Below are 25694 nucleotides of genomic sequence, written 5' to 3'. Positions count from 1 at the left end.
TGCATGAGGCCTGATGTCTCATTAGCGAAGCTGCAGCCTCAGAAGTCGGGTGTTAGAAGATTTTATGTTGTGACTGTATGACTTTCAATTCATGTTCTATTTTACATGAGTAAATGAGTGTGTAAAACATCACATCAGCAGCTTTTACAGGACAAATACTCAGATTTTATGGTGGCCTGTCGACAGTGTCACAGTATGGTCTAGTTTATTGAACCTTAACGGTGGTGTGATGATGCGTCTCGTAGGTCATCACCAACACTCAGACATCTGTGTGTTTTACAGGGAGACGTGGTGTGTGTTTTGTTGTGTGTTCAATGTGTGTTTGATGTGTATTTATTGTGTGTTTTGTGTTTAATGTGTGTTTAATGTGTTTAATGTTTATTTATTGTGTGTTTTGTGTTTATTGTGTTTAATGTGTGTTTAAAGGAATACTCTGACAATTTGGGAGTTCTGCCCTTTCTCTATCATTTTCATATTGAGACAACATGATCGATATCTTTTTTGTGTCTGTACGTCCAGTGCCTGGGTCACAGTGGTTAACACTGCGGTTTAGCTTAGCGAATACAACTGAAGTCTATAGGGGGTCAGTAGCCTACAGTAAAAGTGAACATATAAATGTTACAGAAACCCTGAAGCTGGCATTTCTGCACGTGCATTTAAAATAAACATGTTTAAACATTAATTCGAAAAACGAGTCCTTTTTAGTCGTTTTAGAAGAAGTTTGATACACAGAACTATAGTGTGTTTACGCCCTGCGCGGAGGGATACACCGGTGAGCAACAGCTGCAGCTGGCTCTGGGACAGGTACGCTAGGTCACTCGGTAAAAGCAAACAAAGAGACGACACAGAAGATCATAAAGCGATATGACTCACTCGACTGAAAGCTGTCCATCAGCTCCTGCAGGCCTGGGGCGTTTTTTTTCCAGTTTATCTTAGGAACATGAATAAATGTTTCAGTCACGCCAGGATTAGTGATTGCTACAAAGATTTCACTCCTTGTGATGCACTCTCTGCGGCGGTTTTTTTCCTGATGATGATGATATATCACCCCAGCGATGGTAGCACCGAGTCCCATTCTGTGCAGCAAAATGATTCCACCTCCGTAGGAATATGTTAGCTAGCCCCGCAGCTACAGCACTAATCCTCCCCTGACCTCCGTCTCCCCTCAGCCCCTTGCTGTTCCGCTGCCTCGGAGGATTCAGCCTCTCTTCTTGCCTGCTCAGCATCCAACACCTGGAGTTCCTCATCTGTATGCTCCAGCTCAAACAGGTATGGCTCTGGATCTGTGTCCGCTACAAGCAACTCTTCAAAATCGCATTCAAAGTCGTCCATTGCAGCTACTGTAGTCCGGAGATATTGTTAGGCTAAATAAACAACTGAGTTTTGTTTACAGGCTACGTCTGTGCCTGTGCCTGCTCACCGGTGTATCCCTCCATGGATCACAGCACAGGGCGTAAACACACTATAGTTCTGTGTATCAAACTTCTTCTAAAACGACTAAAAAGGACTCGTTTTTTTAATTAATGTTTAAATATGTTTATTTTAAATGCACGTGCAGAAATGCCAGCTTCAGGGTTTCTGTAACGTTTATTTGTTCACTTTTACCAAGTAGGGTACTGACCCCCTATAAGCGCAATGCTAACTGCTGAGACCCAGCCACTGGACGTACAGACACAAAAAAGATATTGATCATGTTGTCTCGATATGAAAATGGTAGAGAAAGGGCATAACTCCCAAATCGTCAGAGTATTCCTTTAAACACACATTAAACACAATAAACACAAAACACACAATAAATACACATTAAACACATTAAACACAAAACACACAATAAATACACATTAAACACACATTGAACACACAACAAAACACACACCACGTCTCCCTGTAAAACACACAGATGTCTGAATGTTGGTGATGACCTACGAGACGCATCATCACACCACCGTTAAGGTTCAATAAACTAGACCATACTGTGACACTGTCGACAGGCCACCATAAAATCTGAGTATTTGTCCTGTAAAAGCTGCTGATGTGATGTTTTACACACTCATTTACTCATGTAAAATAGAACATGAATTGAAAGTCATACAGTCACAACATAAAATCTTCTAACACCCAACTTCTGAGGCTGCAGCTTCGCTAATGAGACATCAGGCCTCATGCACTTAACAATAGTAACTCATTTTGTCTTCTTTCTGTTTGTGTCCACTGATTTGTTCTTATTTTTAGTCTCTGCTGATTTCTGAGATTATTGATATCTGATTTTTTATTTTTGCTCTCTGAGAAGATTTTACTAAGAGTCGAGAGATTTCCGACCAAGATAAAAGGAAAAAAGAACATCTCCTTAGACGCCCTTCAACGTCTCGCTCAGGTTAAAGACAAATAAAATCTAATAAGTCTGGAAAACAGCGGCTGCTCTGAAGTTTTTTTGTTTGAAAACCAAAGGAAAAAAAGTTCATTCATTTACAAAGAAAACTTAACGAGTAACATTTTACAAAATATAAAATAAAAAGTAATGTAAGAAATAAAGAGACAAAAAAACGACTTCTCTTTCAGTCGAAGACATGCAGGAATATGTTTTTTAAAAAACTACGTTAACATTACATTAACTTTTTTTTTTAAAAAACATCTTTGTTGTGATTGGACAAACCTTGTGGCACTCTGGGTTCAGTCGCTCACCAAACATGTGGAATCTACCAAACACATTTTAACCAGTATTTATTAAATCTTTGAGTTAACAGAAAAACTTATTGATTTCCAGTTTGACTCTTAAAATCATGATTTTAAACAAAATCATGATTTAAAATTAACCCACTGACTCAAAGATGAAACAAAGGCTCCTTCCCAAAGGAAGGCCCAGGTGAGCTTGTCAGATAAAAGTAAACTGAAAATAAAGTTCTTCATTAGAAATCCTGCTGACAGTTGAGGAACACGTACTGTTAGCTGAACGTCATTAAAAGTTAGTGAAGTAAAAATTTGGGGGGCTGTGAGATGATTCGTGGTGATTTATTATTAATGATGATTATTAATAAAGGACAGAAAAAGGAATCAGAGTCTGGCTCCACAAATTTGTTTCCATCGTTCAGAAGTTTTATTTTTTGAGTCGTTGAATAATAATAATTTGTCCAAACCATCTGAGATGAGACAGGTTTCTCACAGCTCCACACAGTTCTTTAAAAGGTCACTGAAAACTAACAAATCAATCAATCAATCAATCAATCAATTAATCAATTTTATTTCTAAAGCTCAGGAACAGCAACTGAGGAGGGATCCCTCTTCCAGGATGGACAGACGTGCAATAGATGTCATACAGAACAGATCAACATGATAAATTAACAGTAATCTGTATGACACAATGAGACAGAAAGAGAGAGAGACAGAGAGAGAGAGAGAGAGAGAGAGAGAGAGACAGACAGAGACAGAAAGAGAGAGAGAGAGAGACAGAGACAGAGAGAGAGACAGCGACAGACTCATATTGCTGGCTCCATCAAATGAAGCACTACAACAGCAACTGGATCATCTGCAAACCTTCTGTCAGACCTGGGCCCTGACAGTTAATCTGGACAAAACCAAAATTATGATATTCCAGAAACGACCCAGGGGTCAGGGAGACCAAACCAGGTTTTTCCTGGGCTCTCATGAGGTGGAGCACACACACGACTACACATACTTAGGACTACACATCACGTCCACGGGAAACTTTAACCTGGCTGTTGATGATCTCAGAGAGAAGGGAAGAAGGGCTTTCTATGCTATAAAGAAATCTTCAAACATTAATATACCCATTAGAATCTGGCTCAAAATATTCAAATCTATAATTGAACCAATTATTCTGTATGGTAGTGAGGTGTGGGGTCCTCTTGCAAATCAAGATTTTGAAAAATGGGACAAACACCCCATCGAAATCCTGCATACAGAGATTTGCAAGAGCATCCTCAGAGTGCACAGGAACACCCCCAACAACGGGTGCCGAGCTGAGCTAGGCCAATTCCCCCTTTTAATTAGAATTCAAAAAAGAGCCATCAAATTTTATAAACACCTTAAAACAAGTGACCCCAACTCCTACCACTACAAAGCTCTGCAATGCCAAGAGGAGAGCATGGAGAAGAGCCCCCTCAGCCAGCTGGTCCTGAGGCTCAGTTCCTCTAACAGCACAAGACCTCAGGACAGCCCTCACACAATCTGGACCCACCAAATTATAGAGAAACAAAAAGAACATTACATTAACTATTGGACATCGACCACAAAAATGCAAAGCAAACTTCAGTGTTATTTGGCTCTAAACAGACAGTACACGGTGGCAGAATATCTGAGCACCGTGACTGATGAGAAACTGAGGAAGACTTTGACCATGTACAGACTCAGTGACCACAGCTTGGCCATAGAGACGGGCAGACACAGGCAGACCTGGCTGCCCAGAGAGGACAGGTTGTGTGAGCTCTGTCCACACAGACAAGCGGAGACAGAGACACACTTCCTGTTGCACTGCAGCAAGTATGAACACATCAGAGCCGACTTCCTCTCAAAAATAAAACATAAAGTCACTGACTTTGATTCTCTGCCTGATCAAACTAAAATGCAACACATCCTTGGAGAGAACAGAGTCAGCAGCTTAGCAGCAGCAAAATATGTCAGGTTATGCCACAGCCTGAGGGACAACCATCACAACACCTGACATACCTGTCTATATTTACAGTCCTTGTAACTCACAACCTACATTTTTCTGTATTCATTTTTTTTCTATATTATATATTGGTGTATTGTATTGTAGATTGGTGTATTTTGTATTATATATCATATATTTAATCTTTTTTTATAGTTTACTGACTTACTTTTATTATTGTACTTTATTTGTAAATTTTTAATGCCTTTGGCAATATTGTTAATCTACAGTCATGCCAATAAAGCTTATTGAAATTGAAATTGACAGAGAGAAAGACAGAGAGACAGAGACAGAGAAAGAGAGAGACAGAGACAGAGAGAAACAGAAAGAGAGAGAGAGAGACAGAGATGCAGGACAGACGGTAATGACAGTAGCTTACAACAACATTAGTATACATTAGTATACATGTGTGACAATAATCATATGTGTATAATAACAGTAGAAATATGACTAATGATAACAGCAGCAGCAGGAGGCATCTGGCAGGACCACGGCAGCAGCACAACCACACACGTCACGCTATCCAGGCACCGCTGTGATAGAAGTTAAAGGATAACTTCGGTATTTTTCAACCTGGGCCCTATTTCCCAATGTGTATGTGTGTATGATTCAGGGGTACAACTCGTACTAAAATTGGTTCAGTATTGAGGGAAGCGGATGTGGCCGGCAGCCGTGAAACGAGCTAAAACTGAAACGGGGGCAAATGCGTCCCGTATAAGTTTGTGCATTAAAAGTGCTTTTTTTCGCCACCGGTTCAGATCGCCAGTGCTATCTCTGTAAATAGCATACTAACTTAGCTTTTCCCTTACCTCTGAGCTGTGTGATGTCATCTCACGAGAGCTTTGCTCCACTGTGTCTATAGCTCTCTCTACTCATGGGACAGCCGTTTCCTTGAGGAAGAGGTGTTTCGAGATTGGATGTCTTCTCTTCTTCGGCTGGCAGTAGTCATCTTGGGAGAAGTGAGCACTGCAGACCCGATGGTCTGCAAGGCGCAGTGTCTGGACAGGAGTGTTAGCATCCATTTGTAGCACAACTAGCCACAACTTCAGCATCTCGCCGTCCGACAAAGGCAGCCTATGAAAGCTGTATGGGGTGTTGCGCGACATCCTGTTCTTGCGTTCGGGAAAAAAGCCTGTTTATTTGAGCACTCCAAAAACTCCGGTAACACTCCAGGGGGTAGCACATAAAAGACTCCATCCCATACTCTGACTGTTCTGGCGTAACACACACTTCATACACACATACTCACTTACAGTACCCAGCGGGGCAGCCCTCCCCCTCTCTGCTCCAACACTGACTGACAGCTGACTCCACTCATAGCACTGGCGATCTGAAAAAAAGCACTTTTAATGCTCAAACTTATACTGGACGCATTTGCCCCCGTTACCGTTTTAGCTCGTTTCGCGGCTCCCGGTTGCATCCGCCTCCTTCGCCTCCCTCAATACTGAACCAATTTTAGAACAAGTTGTACCCATGAATCATACGCACACATACACATGGGGAAATAAGGCCCAGGTTGAAAACTACCGAAGTTTTCCTTTAACCTGAGAGACAGTGGAGCACAAAGGCTCTGGAGAAGAGGCTGAGTTAGTGACATGCAGTAACAGGACATGAGAGAGAGAGCGAGAGAAAGAGAGAGAGAAGGAGAGAAGGTGCCCGGTGTATTATAGGGGGGTCCTCCGGCAGACTAGGCCTAAGTCAGCCTAACTAGGGGCTGGTACAGGGCAAGCCTGAGCCAGCCCTAACTATAAGCTTTATCAAAGAGGAAAGTCTTAAGTCTAGTCTTAAATGTGGAGACGGTGTCTGCCTCCCGGACCGCAACAGGAAGATGATTCCACAGGAGAGGAGCCTGATAGCTGAAGGCTCTGGCTCCTGATCTACTTTTTGGAGACTTTAGGGACCACAAGTAACCCTGCGTTCTCAGAGCGCAGTGTTCTGGTGGGATAATAAGGCACTATGAGCTCTCTAAGATATGACGGAGCTTGACCATTGAGAGCTTTATAAGTTAACAGTAGGATTTTAAATTCAATTCTGGATTTTACAGGGAGCCAGTGCAGAGAAGCTAAAACAGGAGAAATATGATCTCGTTTCTTAGTTCCTGTTAGTACACGTGCTGCTGCATTCTGAATTAGCTGAAGAGTTTTTAAGGACTTACTAGAGCTACCTGATAATAGAGAGTTACAGTAATCCAGCCTTGAGGTAACAAACAAACTCCTTCCATCATTCCATGACTCCTCCCCTTACAGGCAGATGGTGCTGACTCCTCCCGTGTTGTGTACAGGGGTTAAAGCAAGAAAAAATTTGTGCCTGAAATGTGGAGCACGTAAGATTTGTGTGCCTGAAATCTGAAATCTTTTCCGGAGCGGGGGGCTTGGTGTTGCGGTCACAAAATGAAGAAATAGAAATGTGTGTTTCAAAGGAACATGTTTAGTATTAAAACTAACAAAAAGATTATAGCTTTAGTCGTTACTTTACAGATTAAACTTTTATAGTATAATGAGTTTATAAATAAAGATTAACTTTCAGTGGTTACCAGACTTTTTGACTTATAGCTCCTACATCTCTTTTTTGCCTTGGTGCTATTTATTTTTAGAAGCTAAATCATTTAGGCTGTTTGCAAAATTGTATCGCGCTTGATGTGAATTAAACAGGCAGTTGCGTCGAAATTTCGCCTCTGGGCAAGCATGTAGCGGTTGCTGGTCTAATACCGGTGTGCCAGTCAGAGGGTCATTCTGACAAAAAAAAAATAGGATCTCTAATTGAACACCAGCAACCCTACAAAGGAGTTGGCAGAGCCTCCAACTCCCTCACCAAACAATTGTACACCAGAAAAATGAGCAGCAAGCCACAAAACACCCAACACCATTCAGCTTCCCCGCAGTGTATTATACAAAAGCCCAAGTGCAAACAACAACCAACAACAATGCAAACAATAATATCAACCCGCACAGTTCAAACCCCAGAGTCACTCTCTCAGTCTTCTTACCCCTTCCCCAGTCAGTCAATGTTTATTCAAAAAGAGTCTCTCCAAAAGTGTCACGAGTGAGACCTCCTACTTTCAGGGCATCTTTGCACATGAAAGCCAAACCAGCGTTACCTCCCCTTCAAACAGTGCTCTGATGCAGAGAAGACGGCAGCAGGCTCCCGGGAATTGTCGTCCAGGGCGTTGAAACGGCAGTTTATGGGTGGAACGGCGGGATGAAAGGGTGAATCCGGATGGTGTAAGCAGGCAGACTAAAGAAATGGCGGACTTTACACGCTGCCAGGGATTGACAGACTGGAACGCAGACACTGGGACGGTATGAGCCTCTTCCTCGTTGCGTCACCTGGTGAGTTTGCGCCATCTTGTTTTAAGCAGCCATTCATCCCATTGGTGTGCGTGCGTGACGCAGGAGAGGTGTGTCCTTAAAGGTGCCGGTCGCCACATTCCCCCCCCCTAGGAAAAACCCTGCATACCAGCAGGCTGCCATTCCGTCTCCTATCGTCATCCTCCTCATCGTCTGTTTCTTCCGTGGTGGCCAGTTTCCTCTCTGAGGCAGGTGGGTCAGCAGGGAAGCCCAGAAAGTCCTCAAGGCCGCTTTCCTCATTAAAGATGTCCAAGAGGTGCCGCTTCTTCAGCTCATCTATCTCCTTTGCAGTGGGATGGCAGGGTTTTAACCGTGCAACATGCACCACCTTCCTGTCCTCTCCACTGTCCTCCATCACAATGTCGTAGTTCACTGGACCCACCTGGGCCACAACACGGTATGGACCGAGCCACTTGGGGGCAAGTTTTGCGGTAAATGATTTTTCTGCTTTGGATAATGGATAAGACCGGAGCCATACCCTGTCTTCTTCCTGATATGCTTGATCTCGGTGAGTTTTGTCATAATTTCGTTTTTGTCTTTCTCTGCTTTTGGTGAGGTTAGACTGGGCAAACTCAGTGAGGTCCTGAAGTTTGGTGATTGTTTTGTAGTTGGATGAGTCGGGTGTGGCATCCCTTGGCTGGAGGAAGGCATCGGCTGGTCCTCGGAGGGTCCGTCCGAGGTTCAGCTCAGCAGGGGTGACTCCAGTGGATTTGTGGACTGCCGAGTTGAGAGCAAAACGGAACTCAGGTAGGTGTTTGTGGTTTTCTCCTACATAGGAGGCAATCATTGTTTTTAATGTCTGGTTTATTCTCTCCGTCATGTTGGTTTGTGGATGGTAGGCTGAGGTCAGTTTTTGTTTCAGGCTCCATTTTTCACAGATGGCTTTGAAGAGAGAGGAGACAAACTGGCTTCCCTGGTCAGACAGGATGTAGTTGGGTACACCCCATCTGGTGAGGATTTCCTAGGTGAGTATTCGTGATATCGTTTTAGCTGTTGCTTTTCTTATGGAGAATAGCTCCACCCACCAGGTGTAGTAATCCACAAAAACCAATAGGTAGACGTTTCCCTTAGAGCTCCGCGGAAGGGGGCCCATCAAATCTACCCCCAGCATCTCCCAGGGTTGGTTGACCACAGTCTGCTGCAGTTTCCCGGCGACTTTCCGGCTCTCAGGTTTGAAGCGTTGACACACTTGACAGTTTTGCACATAGGTTTTGACTTCAAGGCTCATTCGAGGCCAATACACCAGACCTTGCAGTCTCTTGTAGGTGTTGTACCTGCCAAGGTGGCCAGCCAGGGGGTCCCCGTGGAACATGTGACGCGCAACGAGGAAGAGGCTCAGACCGTCCCAGTGTCCGCGTCCCAGTCAGTCAATGTTTATTCAAAACGAGTCTCTCCAAAAGTGTCACGAGTGAGACCTCCTACTTGTCAGGGCATCACATGAAAGCCAAACCAGCATTACCTCCCCTTCAAACAGCGCTCTGATGCAGAGAAGACGGCAGCAGGCCCCTGGGAATTGTCGTCCAGGGCGTTGAAACGGCAGTTTATGGGTGGAACGGCGGGATGAAAGGGTGAATCTGGATGGTGTAAGCAGGCGGACTAAAGAAATGGCGGACTTTACACGCTGCCAGGGATTGACAGACTGGAACGCGGACACTGGGACGGTCTGAGCCTCTTCCTCGTTGCGTCACCCGGTGAGTTCGCGCCATCTTGTTTTAAGCAGCCATTCATCCCATTGGTGTGCGTGCGTGACGCAGGAGAGGTGTGTCCTTAAAGGTGCCGGTCGCCACAAGCATGTCATCATTGACATGGATCATATAATGTTGTGGTGGTGACTTTAAGACTTCAGCATAGAGCATTTTTAGTGCAACTTTCGTTTCTGTTACCTTACCTTTCAAAATTACCTCTGGCTTACCGGAGCCTCTCCCGCTCCGTCTGTGCTCTGTCTCTCAATGTGACATGATGTGAAAGCATGCACAGGCGTCAGTGTTGACTGGCTATCACTTGTGAGGTGTAACCAATCAGAGGGGGCTGTAGGCGGGACATTGTTACAAAGCTCAGTGCAGTGGAGACTGCAGGCAGGGAGGGAGATGGCTGTATCAGAGCCAAAGGAGTGAGTTTTAAAACACATTTATTTGATAAGTGAGATGAAAAAACGTCCGATGCCGATTATGGTAAACAGTAGGTTGTGTTTACTCACACACCGTGTGCCTAAATCATTTTCCCGGTTCACACATATATATATATTTTTAGGAGCAAATGCAAGTGAAATGCTCGCACTGCAGAGCACTTCTGCCCGTGCTGGACAGAAACTTCGCCATGCCAGGAATCAAGCGCTGTGCCGGAGAACTTTAATCCCTGTGTGTAAATTACATCATCGTCAGCGCAGCGAGAAGCTGTGGTCAAAGTCAGATTTCATAGTTTAGTTAAAAAAGCCATCACAGTGTCATAATGTTAGCGGTCAACACGTGGCTGAAAGGCTCAGCAGGTGGCCCTTGACACAGAAAACAACGTTGATCGAGTCATTTAATTGAAGCGTCCACAGGCGGTCTCAAGTCAAATCTGCAGTTAATGATGGGTTTTCAATAAGAAACCAGAAACAGATGTTTTCTATATGAAAACTGAATATTGGCCGTTTATTTTGACCCTGAGCACGTGTCACACTGAGCATGTCGTACACAGGGGGTCCCACACAGCGAGTCCCACACAGTTCTCCATTCAGAGCACCGTGTGGCGCCGTGTGTGAACTAAACGTAAATGCAGAGGAAACCACAGAACTACTGATTCACAGTCGACCAGACTTTAAATCATCATTTTTCTCTGTGTTCAGGTAAATTAAATAAAACACATCATGTTGTCAATAAAAACAAATCACGCCGTCAGGTTCATATAAAACATTTTATTCGACAGTGTCCAGGTCCAGGTACCAACAGACCAAATACAAAATGAAAACAGATGCTACAAACTTCCATCTACACAAAACTCGTCCTTAAAAATACATCAACACAAAACATATCATTAAAGATGGTAAATATGTGGGGGTGGTGGGGGGGGGGGGGGGGGGGGGGGGCGCCCATCCTGATGGGTGGAGGGAGGGCGCCATGAATGACAACAGTCAGTGATGTCGCAGTCACGTGGGCGGGAACAAAAAGAGGAAATGTGAAGGAGAGGTAGTGAAGGGGTGAGCAGAGAGGTAGCAGAGAGAAGGAGGAAGAGTTCTAGAAGAGGAGGTAGCTAACAGGTGAGCAGGTGAACAGGTGAGCAGGTGAAACAAGAAGAGGTAGCAGAGATACTAACAGTGCTAGCGAAGGAGGAAGAGGAGGAGTTTCACGTTACGACCACGTAATCATTAACCTGTGTCGACTGAACGTTGCTGCCGACATGCATCTTTAACTTAAGGGAAAATTTATAATTCATGTCACTGATGGAAACGAACTTAGATTTTAAGAATGAACTTTTAATTTGTTCAACAAAAATCTGTTTCATTATCTGAAAATCAGCTGATGAATCCTCTGACCAATCAGAATTCGGATCATTGTTTCAGTGACATGTGCTTCTTACAGACTCCTGAAGGTCACCGTGACGTCTGTAAACATCTTGTTAAGTTTCTCTTTGTATCGTAGATGACCAGCACAGTGCGTTCGCTGTCCACTTTTAGCTCCAGTTTTTTCCACTACATCACCAGACGTGGAACTCTAAGACTAAACGCTGAGTCACAACTGCTTCTCGTTGCTGAAACACAGGAATGAGGATATTGCTTAGTTTTCCCGTGACGGTGTGTGTACGAGAGGCGGGGTTAGCGAGGTAGGCAACACTAGGTGAGAAGAGGGAGGGGTTAGTCGCTACGGTATCAGCACCTAAAAACATCTAGAAGCCCATGGCGCCGACGAAGAGCAAAGAGCGTCACTCATGTGGTCACGTTTCAGGTGTGTGAAGGTCAGCAGGAGATTATACCTGTGTGTGTGTGTGTGTGTGTGTGTCCGTCCAGTGTTTCGTGGGGGGCGGGGGGTCTGTGTGTGTGCGTGCGTGTGTGTGTGCGTGCGTGCGCAGCCTCCAGTGTGAGCCTCAGCTTAGTCTACATGTCTGAGTGTGAGAGTGTGTGTGTGTGTGTGTGTGTGTGTGTTGATTAAGCTGATTAATAAAAATGATCCTCGACAAAGTCGACAGCTGTTGAGGAAAAATCGAACTCTGTATTTCTGGCACTTTTTTTTAAAGATTTGAATCTTCAGCAGGAAACGACGCAGCTGACAGTCGAGAGCCAATCAGATCCTTCCATCTGTATTAACATCAACCCACCTTCTACCACCTGTCTGCACCTGACCAAAGATGACATCAGAGGCAGACGAGTGAATGACATCACACACACACACACACACACACACACACAGACAGTACAGTGTATCATTTTAAGAGGAGCGAGAGGTAGATACTCGACAAGACAGAAGAGGGGCGGGGCTCACATCATCACCTGTGTGTGTGTGTGTGTGTGTGTGTGTGTGTTATGGAGAGTTGGCGTGGGGGCGGGGCTTACAGTGTCATTGGAAAGAGGAAAAAGATGAGACAGAGTTTCTGTTGTTTGAGTCCAGTCGTTTTCTCCTCAGCTTCTGTGTGACCAGACAGTGTTTATTACTACATGACCTCAGTCACTGTGACGACCGTTGCCGCTGCGCCCTGAGAGGAAGTCTGCATGTGTGTACTGGGTTACCCCTGAGTGTGTGTTTGTGTGTGATGAAGATGATGATAAAGGAAACAAATGGAGCGGAGGCCGTCAGAGAGACAGAATTAGTTTTGTGTGTGTGTGTGTGTGTGTGTTTCAGTTGTCGGCCCCTCGTCCACTCGCCGGCACTGGAGGACCAACAGGAACAGGAGGTACAGCGTCGGGCTGTGCAGGTGGCGGTCCGGGGTCTGAGAGATGACAGATGGAGATTTTTAGAGACGATTAAACAACTCAGACTTTTTTTTATGTTGAACAATAATAATAAAAAAACAAAATCAGATCTTGTAGAAATAAAATCATTTTTATTGTAAATTGAAAATGTAAAAACTTCCTGTTTTGTTTGATCTGTCAACGATGATGTCATGTTTGATGACATGGTTCCAGTTCAAATAGTGACGCAACATTAAATTCACTGGTCACATGTGAAGGTTAACGTCTCGCCATATGATTGTAAACATAGTGATGCCATGTTGAATCAACATGTTTCTACATGACATCATGAGCTACATCAACAGCTGAGGGGGCGTGGCTTATTTTATCTTTACTTCTACAGGATTTATAACAACTCAACTATCAAGACTAAAGCAGCTTTTAATGTCCTGATGAGCTCTGATTGGTCAGCAGGGTCAGGGTTTTCTTTCACTTGATTATTGAACCCAGAAACGCAACCTGAACCCTAACCCTGCTGATACCCTGACCCGGCTGATACACTAACCCAGATAGATGAGATGTCAGCTCCCTTTTCGTATCTTTACAGTTTCAGAAGGACAGCAGAGGTGGAACCACAAACACAACAAAGCATTTATGCAAAAAAAAAAAACCTTTGTTGAATGGACATCTGAGCTCAGCTGCTGATTGGTTGTGGACTCAACATGGTGGAGAAACGAGCAAACCACAGACTAGTTGTGTGAATTGAAGGTGGAAACACAACTTCCCCCCCAAAACCTTTAAATCTGATGTAAACAAACACAAAGTTAACATGTTAACCAAACACAATGAGATCTGTACTCACACATGCCGTTAGGAGCTCCAGGGTGGCGTGGGGGCATCATGGGAGGCATGCCACCAGGAGGGGGGCCAGCGGAGGGCGGTCCAGCCATCATCCGTCCCGGCATCGGCTGACCCGGTCCCATCGGTCCTGTGAAGAGCAGGATGTCATCAGGAGTCAAATGGAACCAGATAAAAATAGAAACAAAGACACTTGATAAATAATAACGTTTTCTCTGCGTTGTCAGGAAAACCTCCGATTGTTGAACATACATCATGAGATCATGAACTGTTTCACCGCTACATTAAGGACAAGTTAAAGGTGATGTGTTTTCAGGTTAGCTGTGATTGGTTGTTCTGTCCCATCATGATCTGAAGGTTCTGCGAGGCTGCAGCAATCTGAATGTGTCTGTCCACAACGTCCTGTCTGTGTTACTGAACTCTGAACGCTCCAGAAGTCTGACTGTAAACCTGCTGTGTCTGCATCGCGTTAACCAAGGATCAGGATGGACTGCCTCCACCTGTTGTCCGTGCCTCACCTGTCTGTCCTGGGTGGTGGGGGGCCATGGGGTGGTGACCCATGGGGGGGTATCCGGGATGCATGGCGGCACCGGGTGGAGGCCCTCCATGGTGGGGCAGTGGTGCTCCGTGATGTGGTGGGGGCCCTCCAGGGTGCATGCCTGATGGAGGGGGCCCAGAGTGGGGTCCAGATCCAGGAGCCTGTCCCTGTCCTTGAGCCTGGGCAGCGGCTGCAGCGGCGGCAGCGGCAGCGGCGGCTTGCTGCTCCATCTGCTGCCTTGCCTTCATCTCGGCGTATTTGAGCTGCTCCATGTGGAACGCCTGGCGCTCGGTCAGCAGCTGCTGCCGCTGAAGCTCCAACTGCACAAAAGGGGAAACGCCATCAAAAATGATTCCATTAAGATGTTTGATAAAATAAATGACATGAACAACCGTCAGCATCTGGCCGACTTATATAGAATCACATCTGATTTTGTCCTTCAACTGGCGGATGGAGGAAGCCTCAGGAAGAGGACTAACGGACAGATGGACAGGAAACAGAATAACCAACACGATAATAAAGCCAGCATGGTAGGAACACGATTACATCATGATCTTTCCTGGGCCGCGCCCATCTTTGGAAACACTGTGACTTCCTGTTGGTCGAACGCAGAGCGCTTTAGTGATGCTTTATTAAGTTGGTTAAAAATATCCAGTGAGTTTGGTGATGTCATTGATTTATATGAAAGGCATATGCACTTGTTTGGAACAGGTGGCGCCCCCTACTGACTGCTGTCAAGATAATTTAACACACGTGGGTTAACATTATTAATGTTAAACATATCCTCAACATTTGGAGTTATGGTGGGGTCAGGGGCGGGGTTAAAATATGCAAGGGGCAGGGTTAAACATATGGGGCGTGGTTAGGGGTGGAGAAACAGTTTCTGATTGACAGTCTGGTCTGTGTTAGGCCGCACCCAGTTTATGCAGTTGTCGCGCCCCCTGGTGGCTGTTTTAAAGGAAACTATGTTCTTGATACCTCTTTGACAATTTCGTTTCAGCTTTGTGATGATTGACTCAACAGTTGTGGAGTTAGGTCTGTTTATGTGCTAAGCCACGCCCACTCTAAAGTTCATTGGTCGATATCGTGGTGCGAATCTGACCTCTGTTTTAGGAGTCAAAAATGTGATTTTCAGAGAGAAAAAAGAAACTATTTCTACGCATCATAAATTAATTTCACGCTTGTTGCAGGCGTGATGTTTGTGACTTAATCCTGGAGAAATTACAGTGGACATCTTTGTTACCAAAACAAAAACATCATCATATTTTGTTTATTACGGCCTGATGAAGACATAAATTGTTAATTAACTTTATTTAAATCAAACACGTTATTTAAAACACACATGACCTGTCTTTGTATGAGACGTACTCTGGCTCCCATGTGACCACCTTAGGTCACAGCGATCGACCTCTATCTGACCCCGATCCGCCATTAACGATTATGTCAGATCCTGTCTGCACCGATAAATCAACCTCCAACAGAACAAAGTTTGACCTGCCATCATCTTCAATGATCTCCATGACCAGATTCACCTGAACCCAGAGGACATGGTGCGTTCACGGACCTCTGAAGAGTCGGTACATTTTACTGGAGGACGAGAGGACACAGTGCGTTCACAGACCTAAAACTGACATGTCTTTAGAAAGCTTCATTAAACCCGTCTTTTCATGCTTTATTTACAGCTGTGAGACTGTCCCTACAGTGTCTCTGGTGTGTCTACCATAAAGACAGAGTCCTACAGTGTCTCTGGTGTGTCCAGGATTTGCCCAGCAGCAGGACACAGAGCTCAGAGTGAAAGTTTCAGTATTTGGATTTTTGTAGTGACATAAAAAGCTTTTGAAAGATAATTCATCTTGCCTCCATCAGTCAGCTGTTCCATGTCCACCGCTGCGACATAAATAAATACAAACGTTAGCTAAGAACGGGAGTGCCATGTCGCTAGCGGTTTTTTCGGACACCCCTGTTGTCTTATTAGTGCAGTTTTAGTTTTTTGTCACGACTCCTCTGGTCACCCAAAAACACAACACCTTAATTGTTAACAAACTGCATGTGCCGCTCTGCTCTTAATCAAGAGGAAGTCCCGCCCCCACCTCCTGAAATGTGAGTGAGTGGGCGGGACTTCCTCTTGATTATTAATAAACTAATGCAGCTGTGTTGGGTCAACGCAGGACCAGAACTTTAACCACAGCTGGTTGTTGACTTACAGCCTCTTTCTCTCGGTCCATGATCGTCTCCAGCTCCTCGAAGTGTCGCAGCTTGATCTCCAACTTCTTCATCTGGGTCTCCACCAGAAGAGCCACCAATGACTTGATCTTCCTCTCCTCCACCGCTGCCAGGTGCTGAGTGGACGCAGACAACCCATAAACATGTGATCCATGTCCAACTTTTAAACCCCCCCCCCCCCCCCCCCCCAGGTGACAGTTTCTGCTGTGGTGATACCGTACAGACAGATCAGGTGAGCACTGGGCAGATGTCACAATGTGTGTTGTACTCTCACCTTGGCCTTGGTGGCGGCAGACGCCAGCGCAGCAGCTGCCGCAGTAGCGATGTTTCCTTCTCCAATGTCATGCTCCAGTTTCTTCCTCTTGTCATCTCCCTCCTCTGTAGCTGCCTTCTCCTCTTTCTCCTTCTCCTGCTCTGAGGACGACGTCTCCATCGCTTCCTCCTTGTCTTTGTCTGATGGGAACCGAGACAGAAATTTAACAGCTCTGGACACAAACGTGGCTCTGCGCTCATGCATGGTTTTAAATATTTGAACTCTGCGACAGAAAAGTTTTATATCTCTAAAATCTGCATGACCTGAGCTAAAAGGTTGTGAAAGTCAATAAACCAGAATAACTGACAATAGTACTGACATGTTGTTTTCATCAGGTTTTACAAAATAAAAACACAAAACATTTTATTCCCCATTATGATCATTTTTATGGGCAAACTGAGAAAGCATTCCTTGTTCCTCTGGCGCCACATCACAAGTGGTACAAGGACGTCATTAGTGTACATCATGACGGCGGTGAAATAGAAGCCTTCGGTTTCTGCTGCAGAAAGAATCAAAATTCTTCTTTTAGATCTATTTCAACAGGATCAGTTAACACTCGATCGTCTGCAGCCGTCTGTTTTTAAAGGGTTAAAGGTAAAGTTTCCACCTACAGGACGAATATGTAGCTGCTGACCTATGTCATTTCTTCTTCACCAAAGTTAAAAGGTGAAGTTTCCACAGGTGGAATTAGTGAGCTCTTCTTTATCATCAAACAATCGATCGTGTTGTTCCACGGAAGAAAATCAGTTTTCTGATTTTAAAAAGTATCTTTTTTACACTGTCTCGTTCTAGAGGATTTCACAGTGCAGGTGGCGGTCCAGGGTCTGAGAGACAACAGATGGAGATTTTTAGAGATGATTAAACGACGATGGGTTGTTGTTTGTTGGACGTCATAAAAGATGCCATGCATATGGGATTATTTATTTTGTAAACGTCTTTAAATGTCCCCCTGACGCTCAGAGCTCAGTAACACTCTTCTTGTGAACCTGAGCTGTTGAATGAGCTCTGAGCTTATTGTTATCATTTTTATTATTATTATTATTATTACTGGGGCGGCAGTAGCTCAGTCCATAGGGACCTGGGTTGGGAATCGGAGGGTCGCCTATTCAAGTCCCCGTCCGGACCAAATATGGAGCGTGAACTGGTAGCTGGAGAGGTGCCAGTTCACCTCCTGGGCACTGTCGAAGTGCCCTTGAGCAAGGCACTGAATCCCCAACCGCTCGTGGCACCTATCCAAGGCAGCCCTTCACTCTGACATCTCCCCACTTAGTACATGTATAGGTCCTGTTAAAAATATTAAGGAGTAATCATTATTTTTCCTCGTTTTTGCCTTTTTGGGGGTTTCAACATACTCGAAAACGCGCTAATTTTGGCATGCGCTTCAGTCGCCTTGTGAATTTACATGTGATATGGCTTTAGTTGGTGGGCAGAGCAAAACGGCCCCTTAAAGAGCAGCCCCTGCTGCACGTTTCACTGTCAGGCAAAGAAAACAGTACATACATGTATCATGCCCAGATGCAGAAAAAAAGTCTCTTGAACCCATCGCCTAAAACCAACAGGAAGTTTCCCACGTGTTGAGTTTTAATTCAATTCAATTCTTCATTTCAATTTTATTTATAAAGCCCAATATCACAAATCACAATTTGCCTCACAGGGCTTTACAGCATACGACATCCCTCTGTCCTTATGACCCTCACAGCGGATAAGAAAAAACTCCCCAAAAAAACCCTTTAACGGGGAAAAAACGGTAGAAACCTCAGGAAGAGCAACTGAGGAGGGATCCCTCTTCCAGGACGGACAGATGTGCAATAGATGTCGTAAATGGTCCGAACTCCACCAAACTTAACATGATTCATATTAGTCCCACCCTGAACACATTTTTTAACGAATATGTGCTACAGATTCAATCTCCCTGGCTTCAGACTTGGTTTACGTGAGCCTGACTACCTTGTGATCAAAACAGGGGTTAAATCTACATTAACAAATCTGAAATCTTTTCCGGAGCGGGGGGCTTGGTGTTGCGGTCACAAAATGAAGAAATAGAAATGTATGTGTTGCAAAGAAACGTGTTTAGTATTAAAACTAACAAAAAGATTATAGCTTTAGTCCTTACTTTTCAGATTAAACTTTTATAGTATAATGAGTTTATAAATAAAGATTAAACTTTCAGTGGTTACCAGACTGACTTATAGCTCCTACATCTCTTTTTTGCCTTGGTGCTATTTATTTTTAGAAGCTAAATCATTTAGGCTGTTTGCAAAATTGTATCGCGCTTGATGTGAATTAAACAGGCAGTTGCGTCAAAATTTCACCTCTGGGCAAGCATGTCATCATTGACATGGATCATATAACGTTGTGGTGACTTTAAAACTTCAGCATAGAGCATTTTTTGTGCAACTTTCTCTCCCGCTCCGTCTGTGCTCTGTCTCTCAATGTGACATGATGTGAAAGCATGCACAGGCATCAGTGTTGATTGGCTATCACTTGTGAGGTGTAACCAATCAGAGGGGGCTGTAGGCGGGACATTGTTACAAAGCTCAGTGCAGTGGGTACTGCAGGCAGGGAGGGAGATGGCTGTATCAGAGCCAGAGGAGCGAGTTTTAAAACACATTTATTTGATCAGTGAAATGAAAAAACGTCTGATGCCGATTATGGTAAACAGTAGGTTGTGTTTACTCACACACTGTGTGCCTAAATCATTTTCCCGGTTCACACATATGTATATTTTTTGGGGAAAATGCGAACGAAATCCTCACACTGTAGAGCACTTCTGCCCGTGCCGGACAGAAACTAAGCCATGCCGGAAATCTGGTGCTGTGCCAGAGAACTTTAATCTCTGTCAAAAGTTATAACAAGATATGCCCAATATTGAATGGCACACTCGCTGCGGAGTGTTAAATTCTGAGGTCTCGTCATTGCTTTAATTTGGAAGTAAATGGTCCGACCTCCACCAAACTTCATATGATTCATATTAGTCCCGCCCTGAACACATTTAAATGACCATATTTTCTGATAGTCATAGCGCCACCTAGTGGCAACAGGAACTAGGTGTTATCAGACACTTTGATTTACCTCAAATTTAAATGCTGTGGTCAGTATTTGATGAACAAAATCATGACATATCATGAGTGTGTTCTTCAGTGCCCTCTAGTGGAAAGAGGAAATTGTATTAAATGTGAAATAGGCCATTCCAGCGCCCACACTTTATGAAGGACATGCCATGCGTGCAGTGTTCTACTATCACAAAATCGAACTGTCGTGTTAGCTGGCTGTGCGAGGGCCCGTTCACCGCTGGTTGCAGCTTTAATTATTATTATTATCATTAACCTGCTGAAGATGTCTTAGACTCCCCTCCGTCTTCACTCTCCTCCTCGCGCTCCGACGCCTCCGCCCCTTCCTTCTTCACCTTGTCTGTGGACTCCATCTTGTCGCTCTTCTCTGCAGACTCACTGGGCTTCTCCGCCTCGTCCTTCAACTCCGCCTGAAGGATGAAGACACAATGTGTCAATGCCAGAGGAAGTAGGACGCGCGCTGCAAGTCTGATTTGGAGATCTGACTTTAGATCGAGTCAAAGACACGATGACGTGAGACCATTGAAATGTGACGAAGAAAAAAACAGACCTCAAAGATGATCCAGGTACAGAAACTATGACAGGTAAATAAGACAGGTAAATGTATCTGAGGTAACTACAACAGGTAAATAACTATGACAGGTAAATAGCTACGACAGGTAAATGTGTCTGAGGTCGTAGCTGGTAAACGCTGTGACGTTCAGGGCCAATAGGAAATAGGTTGTATTGTGACCCTGTGCACTTTTTGGGGACAGTCAGTCAGTGTGATGTGGACTCAGTGTCTGATGCCGGTTAATGAACGATACTGAGAACGCCATCAGCAGAGCGAGGATGGTGTGAAAGTCACATCCAGCCGCCGGGACTTTCCAAACCAGAACACAAAGTGGGACAGAGGAAGAGGGTTCGGTCTGCTTATAAGAAACTAAACTTCATACTTGGGACCAGATTTTAAAGATGTGTTTTTGATAAAAGTTTTAATATCTGAGTTTAACAGACTGACGTCTCATTAGTTTCAGTCTTAACGTGTGATTTGTTGACAATAAGAAAAATAATAATTAATGTCAGTTTGATCCTTTGATCAGCAGAACTTCACATCCTCCCACTCAAACACACAGGTATATACGACAGGTGTTCTTACCTTATCGGCCTGCTGGGAGTCTGAGTCCGTCTCCAACTTCTCTGTCTCACTGGTTTCTGCAGGTCACAAGTGTTGGACACGATTTAGCTCCGAGTCACAGACGAGAACTGGTTTATTCACCACACGTGAAGCAGGCTGAGACTGTGTTCGTTCATTCATACATTCATTCAGTCATTCATTCATGTTGGTAAACGTAGTTTCTAACAAGAGCTGTTGGTAACTGTTAATAGTTTCTTCTATGAATCAATCAATCAATCAAATTTATAAAGCCCAATATCACAAATCACAATTTGCCTCACAGGGCTTTACAACATACGACATCCCTCTGTCCTTATGACCCTCACAGCTGATCAGGAAAAACTCCCCAAAAAACCCTTTAACGGGGAAAAAAAACGGTAGAAACCTCAGGAAGAGCAACTGAGGAGGGATCCCTCTTCCAGGACGGACAGACGTGCAATAGATGTCGTACAGAACAGATCAGCATGATAAATTAACAGTAATCCGTATGACACAATGAGACAGAGAGAGAGAGAGACAGAGACAGAGAGAGAGAGAGAAAGAGAGAGATGCAGGACTGATGGTAATGACAGTAGCTTACAACAACATTAATGAAAGTAATAATATCATAATAATAAGTTTGGTGAGCTGTTTGGTAAACATAGTAGTTTCTAATGAGAGCTGCTTGGTAAACGTAGTTTCTAAAAGAGCTGTTTGGTAAACATTGTAGTTTCTAACGAGAGCTGCATGGTAAACATTGTAGTTTCTAACGAGTGCTGTTTGGTAAACGTAGTTTCTAACGAGAGCTGCTTGGTAAACATTGTAGTTTCTAAAAGAGCTGTTTGGTAAACATTGTAGTTTCTAACGAGACCTGTTTGGTAAACATAGTAGTTTCTAATGAGAGCTGCTTGGTAAACATTGTAGTTTCTAACGAGAACTGCTTGGTAAACATTGTAGTTTCTAAAAGAGCTGTTTGGTAAACATAGTAGTTTCTAACGAGAGCTGCTTGGTAAACATTGTAGTTTCTAACGAGAGCTGCTTGGTAAACATAGTAGTTTCTAACGAGAGCTGCTTGGTAAACATTGTAGTTTCTAACGAGAGCTGCTTGGTAAACATAGTAGTTTCTAACGAGAGCTGCTTGGTAAACATTGTAGTTTCTAACGAGAGCTGTTTGGTAAACGTAGTAGTTTCTAATGAGAGCTGCATGGTAAACATTGTAGTTTCTAACGAGAGCTGCTTGGTAAACATTGTAGTTTCTAAAAGAGCTGTTTGGTAAACATTGTAGTTTCTAACGAGAGCTGCTTGGTAAACATAGTAGTTTCTAACGAGAGCTGCTTGGTAAACATTGTAGTTTCTAACGAGAGCTGCTTGGTAAACATTGTAGTTTCTAATGAGAGCTGCTTGGTAAACATAGTCGTTTCTAACGAGAGCTGCTTGGTAAACACTGTAGTTTCTAACGAGAGCTGCTTGGTAAACATTGTAGTTTCTAACGAGAGCTGCTTGGTAAACATTGTAGTTTCTAACGAGAGCTGCTTGGTAAACAGTAGTTTCTAACGAGAGCTGCTTGGTAAACATTGTAGTTTCTAACGAGAGCTGCTTGGTAAACATAGTAGTTTCTAACGAGAGCTGCTTGGTAAACATTGTAGTTTCTAACGAGAGCTGCTTGGTAAACATAGTAGTTTCTAACGAGAGCTGCTTGGTAAACATTGTAGTTTCTAACGAGAGCTGCTTGGTAAACATTGTAGTTTCTAACGAGAGCTGTTTGGTAAACATAGTAGTTTCTAACGAGAGCTGCTTGGTAAACATTGTAGTTTCTAACGAGAGCTGCTTGGTAAACATAGTAGTTTCTAACGAGAGCTGCTTGGTAAACATTGTAGTTTCTAACGAGAGCTGCTTGGTAAACATAGTAGTTTCTAACGAGAGCTGCTTGGTAAACATTGTAGTTTCTAACGAGAGCTGCTTGGTAAACATTGTAGTTTCTAACGAGAGCTGCTTGGTAAACATAGTAGTTTCTAACGAGAGCTGCTTGGTAAACATTGTAGTTTCTAACAAGAGCTGTTTGGTAAACGTAGTAGTTTCTAATGAGAGCTGCATGGTAAACGTTGTAGTTTCTAACGAGAGCTGCTTGGTAAACATTGTAGTTTCTAAAAGAGCTGTTTGGTAAACATTGTAGTTTCTAACGAGAGCTGTTTGGTAAACATAGTAGTTTCTAATGAGAGCTGCTTGGTAAACGTTGTAGTTTCTAACGAGAGCTGCTTGGTAAACATTGTAGTTTCTAAAAGAGCTGTTTGGTAAACATTGTAGTTTCTAACGAGAGCTGCTTGGTAAACATTGTAGTTTCTAAAAGAGCTGTTTGGTAAACATTGTAGTTTCTAACGAGAGCTGCTTGGTAAACATTGTAGTTTCTAACGAGAGCTGCTTGGTAAACATTGTAGTTTCTGAAAGAGCTGTTTGGTAAACATTGTAGTTTCTAACGAGAGCTGTTTGGTAAACATAGTAGTTTCTAACGAGAGCTGCTTGGTAAACATTGTAGTTTCTAACGAGAGCTGCTTGGTAAACATTGTAGTTTCTAAAAGAGCTGTTTGGTAAACATTGTAGTTTCTAATGAGAGCTGTTTGGTAAACACAGTAGTTTCTAACGAGAGCTGCTTGGTAAACATTGTAGTTTCTAACGAGAGCTGCTTGATAAACATTGTAGTTTCTAACGAGAGCTGCTTGGTAAACATTGTAGTTTCTAACGAGAGCTGCTTGGTAAACATTGTAGTTTCTAACGAGAGCTGCTTGGTAAACATAGTAGTTTCTAACGAGAGCTGCTTGGTAAACATAGTTTCTAACGAGAGCTGCATGGTAAACATTGTAGTTTCTAACGAGAGCTGTTTGGTAAACGTAGTAGTTTCTAATGAGAGCTGCATGGTAAACATTGTAGTTTCTAACGAGAGCTGCTTGGTAAACATTGTAGTTTCTAAAAGAGCTGTTTGGTAAACATAGTAGTTTCTAACGAGAGCTGTTTGGTAAACATAGTAGTTTCTAATGAGAGCTGCTTGGTAAACGTTGTAGTTTCTAACGAGAGCTGCTTGGTAAACATTGTAGTTTCTAAAAGAGCTGTTTGGTAAACATTGTAGTTTCTAACGAGAGCTGCTTGGTAAACATAGTTTCTAACGAGAGCTGCATGGTAAACATTGTAGTTTCTAACGAGAGCTGTTTGGTAAACGTAGTAGTTTCTAATGAGAGCTGCATGGTAAACATTGTAGTTTCTAACGAGAGCTGCTTGGTAAACATTGTAGTTTCTAAAAGAGCTGTTTGGTAAACATAGTAGTTTCTAACGAGAGCTGTTTGGTAAACATAGTAGTTTCTAATGAGAGCTGCTTGGTAAACGTTGTAGTTTCTAACGAGAGCTGCTTGGTAAACATTGTAGTTTCTAAAAGAGCTGTTTGGTAAACATTGTAGTTTCTAACGAGAGCTGCTTGGTAAACATAGTAGTTTCTAACGAGAGCTGCTTGGTAAACATTGTAGTTTCTAACGAGAGCTGCTTGGTAAACATTGTAGTTTCTAATGAGAGCTGCTTGGTAAACATAGTAGTTTCTAACGAGAGCTGCTTGGTAAACATTGTAGTTTCTAATGAGAGCTGCTTGGTAAACATTGTAGTTTCTAACGAGAGCTGTTTGGTAAACATAGTAGTTTCTAATGAGAGCTGCATGGTAAACATTGTAGTTTCTAACGAGAGCTGCTTGGTAAACATTGTAGTTTCTAAAAGAGCTGTTTGGTAAACATTGTAGTTTCTAACGAGAGCTGTTTGGTAAACATTGTAGTTTCTAATGAGAGCTGCTTGGTAAACGTTGTAGTTTCTAACGAGAGCTGCTTGGTAAACATTGTAGTTTCTAAAAGAGCTGTTTGGTAAACATTGTAGTTTCTAACGAGAGCTGCTTGGTAAACATTGTAGTTTCTAAAAGAGCTGTTTGGTAAACATTGTAGTTTCTAACGAGAGCTGCTTGGTAAACATTGTAGTTTCTAACGAGAGCTGCTTGGTAAACATTGTAGTTTCTAAAAGAGCTGTTTGGTAAACATAGTAGTTTCTAATGAGAGCTGCTTGGTAAACATAGTAGTTTCTAACGAGAGCTGTTTGGTAAACATAGTAGTTTCTAACGAGAGCTGCTTGGTAAAGGGAGTTTCTAAAAGAGCTGCCTGGTAAACGTTGTAGTTTCTAACGAGAGCTGTTTGATAAACGTAGTAGTTTCTAACGAGAGCTGCTTGGTAAATGTAGTTTCTAACGAGAGCTGCTTGGTAAACGGAGTTTCTAAAAGAGCTGCTTGGTAAACGTTGTAGTTTCTAACGAGAGCTGCTTGGTAAACGTAGTTTCTAACGAGAGTTGCTTGGTAAACATTGTAGTTTCTAACGAGAGCTGCTTGGTAAACACTGTAGTTTCTAACGAGAGCTGCTTGGTAAACGTTGTAGTTTCTAACGAGAGTTGCTTGGTAAACATTGTAATTTCTTAAAGAGCTGCTTGGTAAACGTAGTTTCTTACGAGAGCTGCTTGGTAAATGTAGTTTCTAACGAGAGCTGCTTGGTAAACATTGTAGTTTCTAACGAGAGCTGTTTGGTAAACGTTGTAGTTTCTAACACTAAGCGAGAACTCGATGCTGCAAGAGCCAAAACTCGGGTCAACGTCAGCTCTGCTTTCGA

The 25694-nt window shown here is 43.4% G+C and overlaps 1 protein-coding gene across 2 annotated transcripts in view; it reads right to left on the bottom strand.

The window, feature by feature from the left end:
• Positions 1-10894: 10894 nt before the first annotated feature.
• The window catches only part of smarcc1a (SWI/SNF related BAF chromatin remodeling complex subunit C1a), a 41180-nt gene continuing 26380 nt past the window's right edge, over positions 10895-25694 (bottom strand). For both annotated transcript variants that reach the window (XM_033639697.2, XM_078171236.1), the window contains exons 22-28: positions 21019-21074; positions 20137-20290; positions 16771-16949; positions 16478-16612; positions 14254-14593; positions 13740-13865; positions 10895-12915 (exon numbers count right to left, since the gene is read on the bottom strand). In XM_033639697.2, the coding sequence (XP_033495588.1) occupies positions 12824-12915; positions 13740-13865; positions 14254-14593; positions 16478-16612; positions 16771-16949; positions 20137-20290; positions 21019-21074 (1082 nt within the window). In that variant the 3' untranslated portion in view covers positions 10895-12823. The remainder of the gene's footprint in view (positions 12916-13739; positions 13866-14253; positions 14594-16477; positions 16613-16770; positions 16950-20136; positions 20291-21018; positions 21075-25694) is intronic.

This window comes from Epinephelus lanceolatus, chromosome 10 (genome assembly GCF_041903045.1).
Source record: "Epinephelus lanceolatus isolate andai-2023 chromosome 10, ASM4190304v1, whole genome shotgun sequence".
NCBI classification, from domain to species: domain Eukaryota; kingdom Metazoa; phylum Chordata; class Actinopteri; order Perciformes; family Serranidae; genus Epinephelus; species Epinephelus lanceolatus.
The sequence above is the reverse complement of the archived record's forward strand: the minus strand, read 5'-3'. Positions and strand labels throughout refer to the sequence as shown.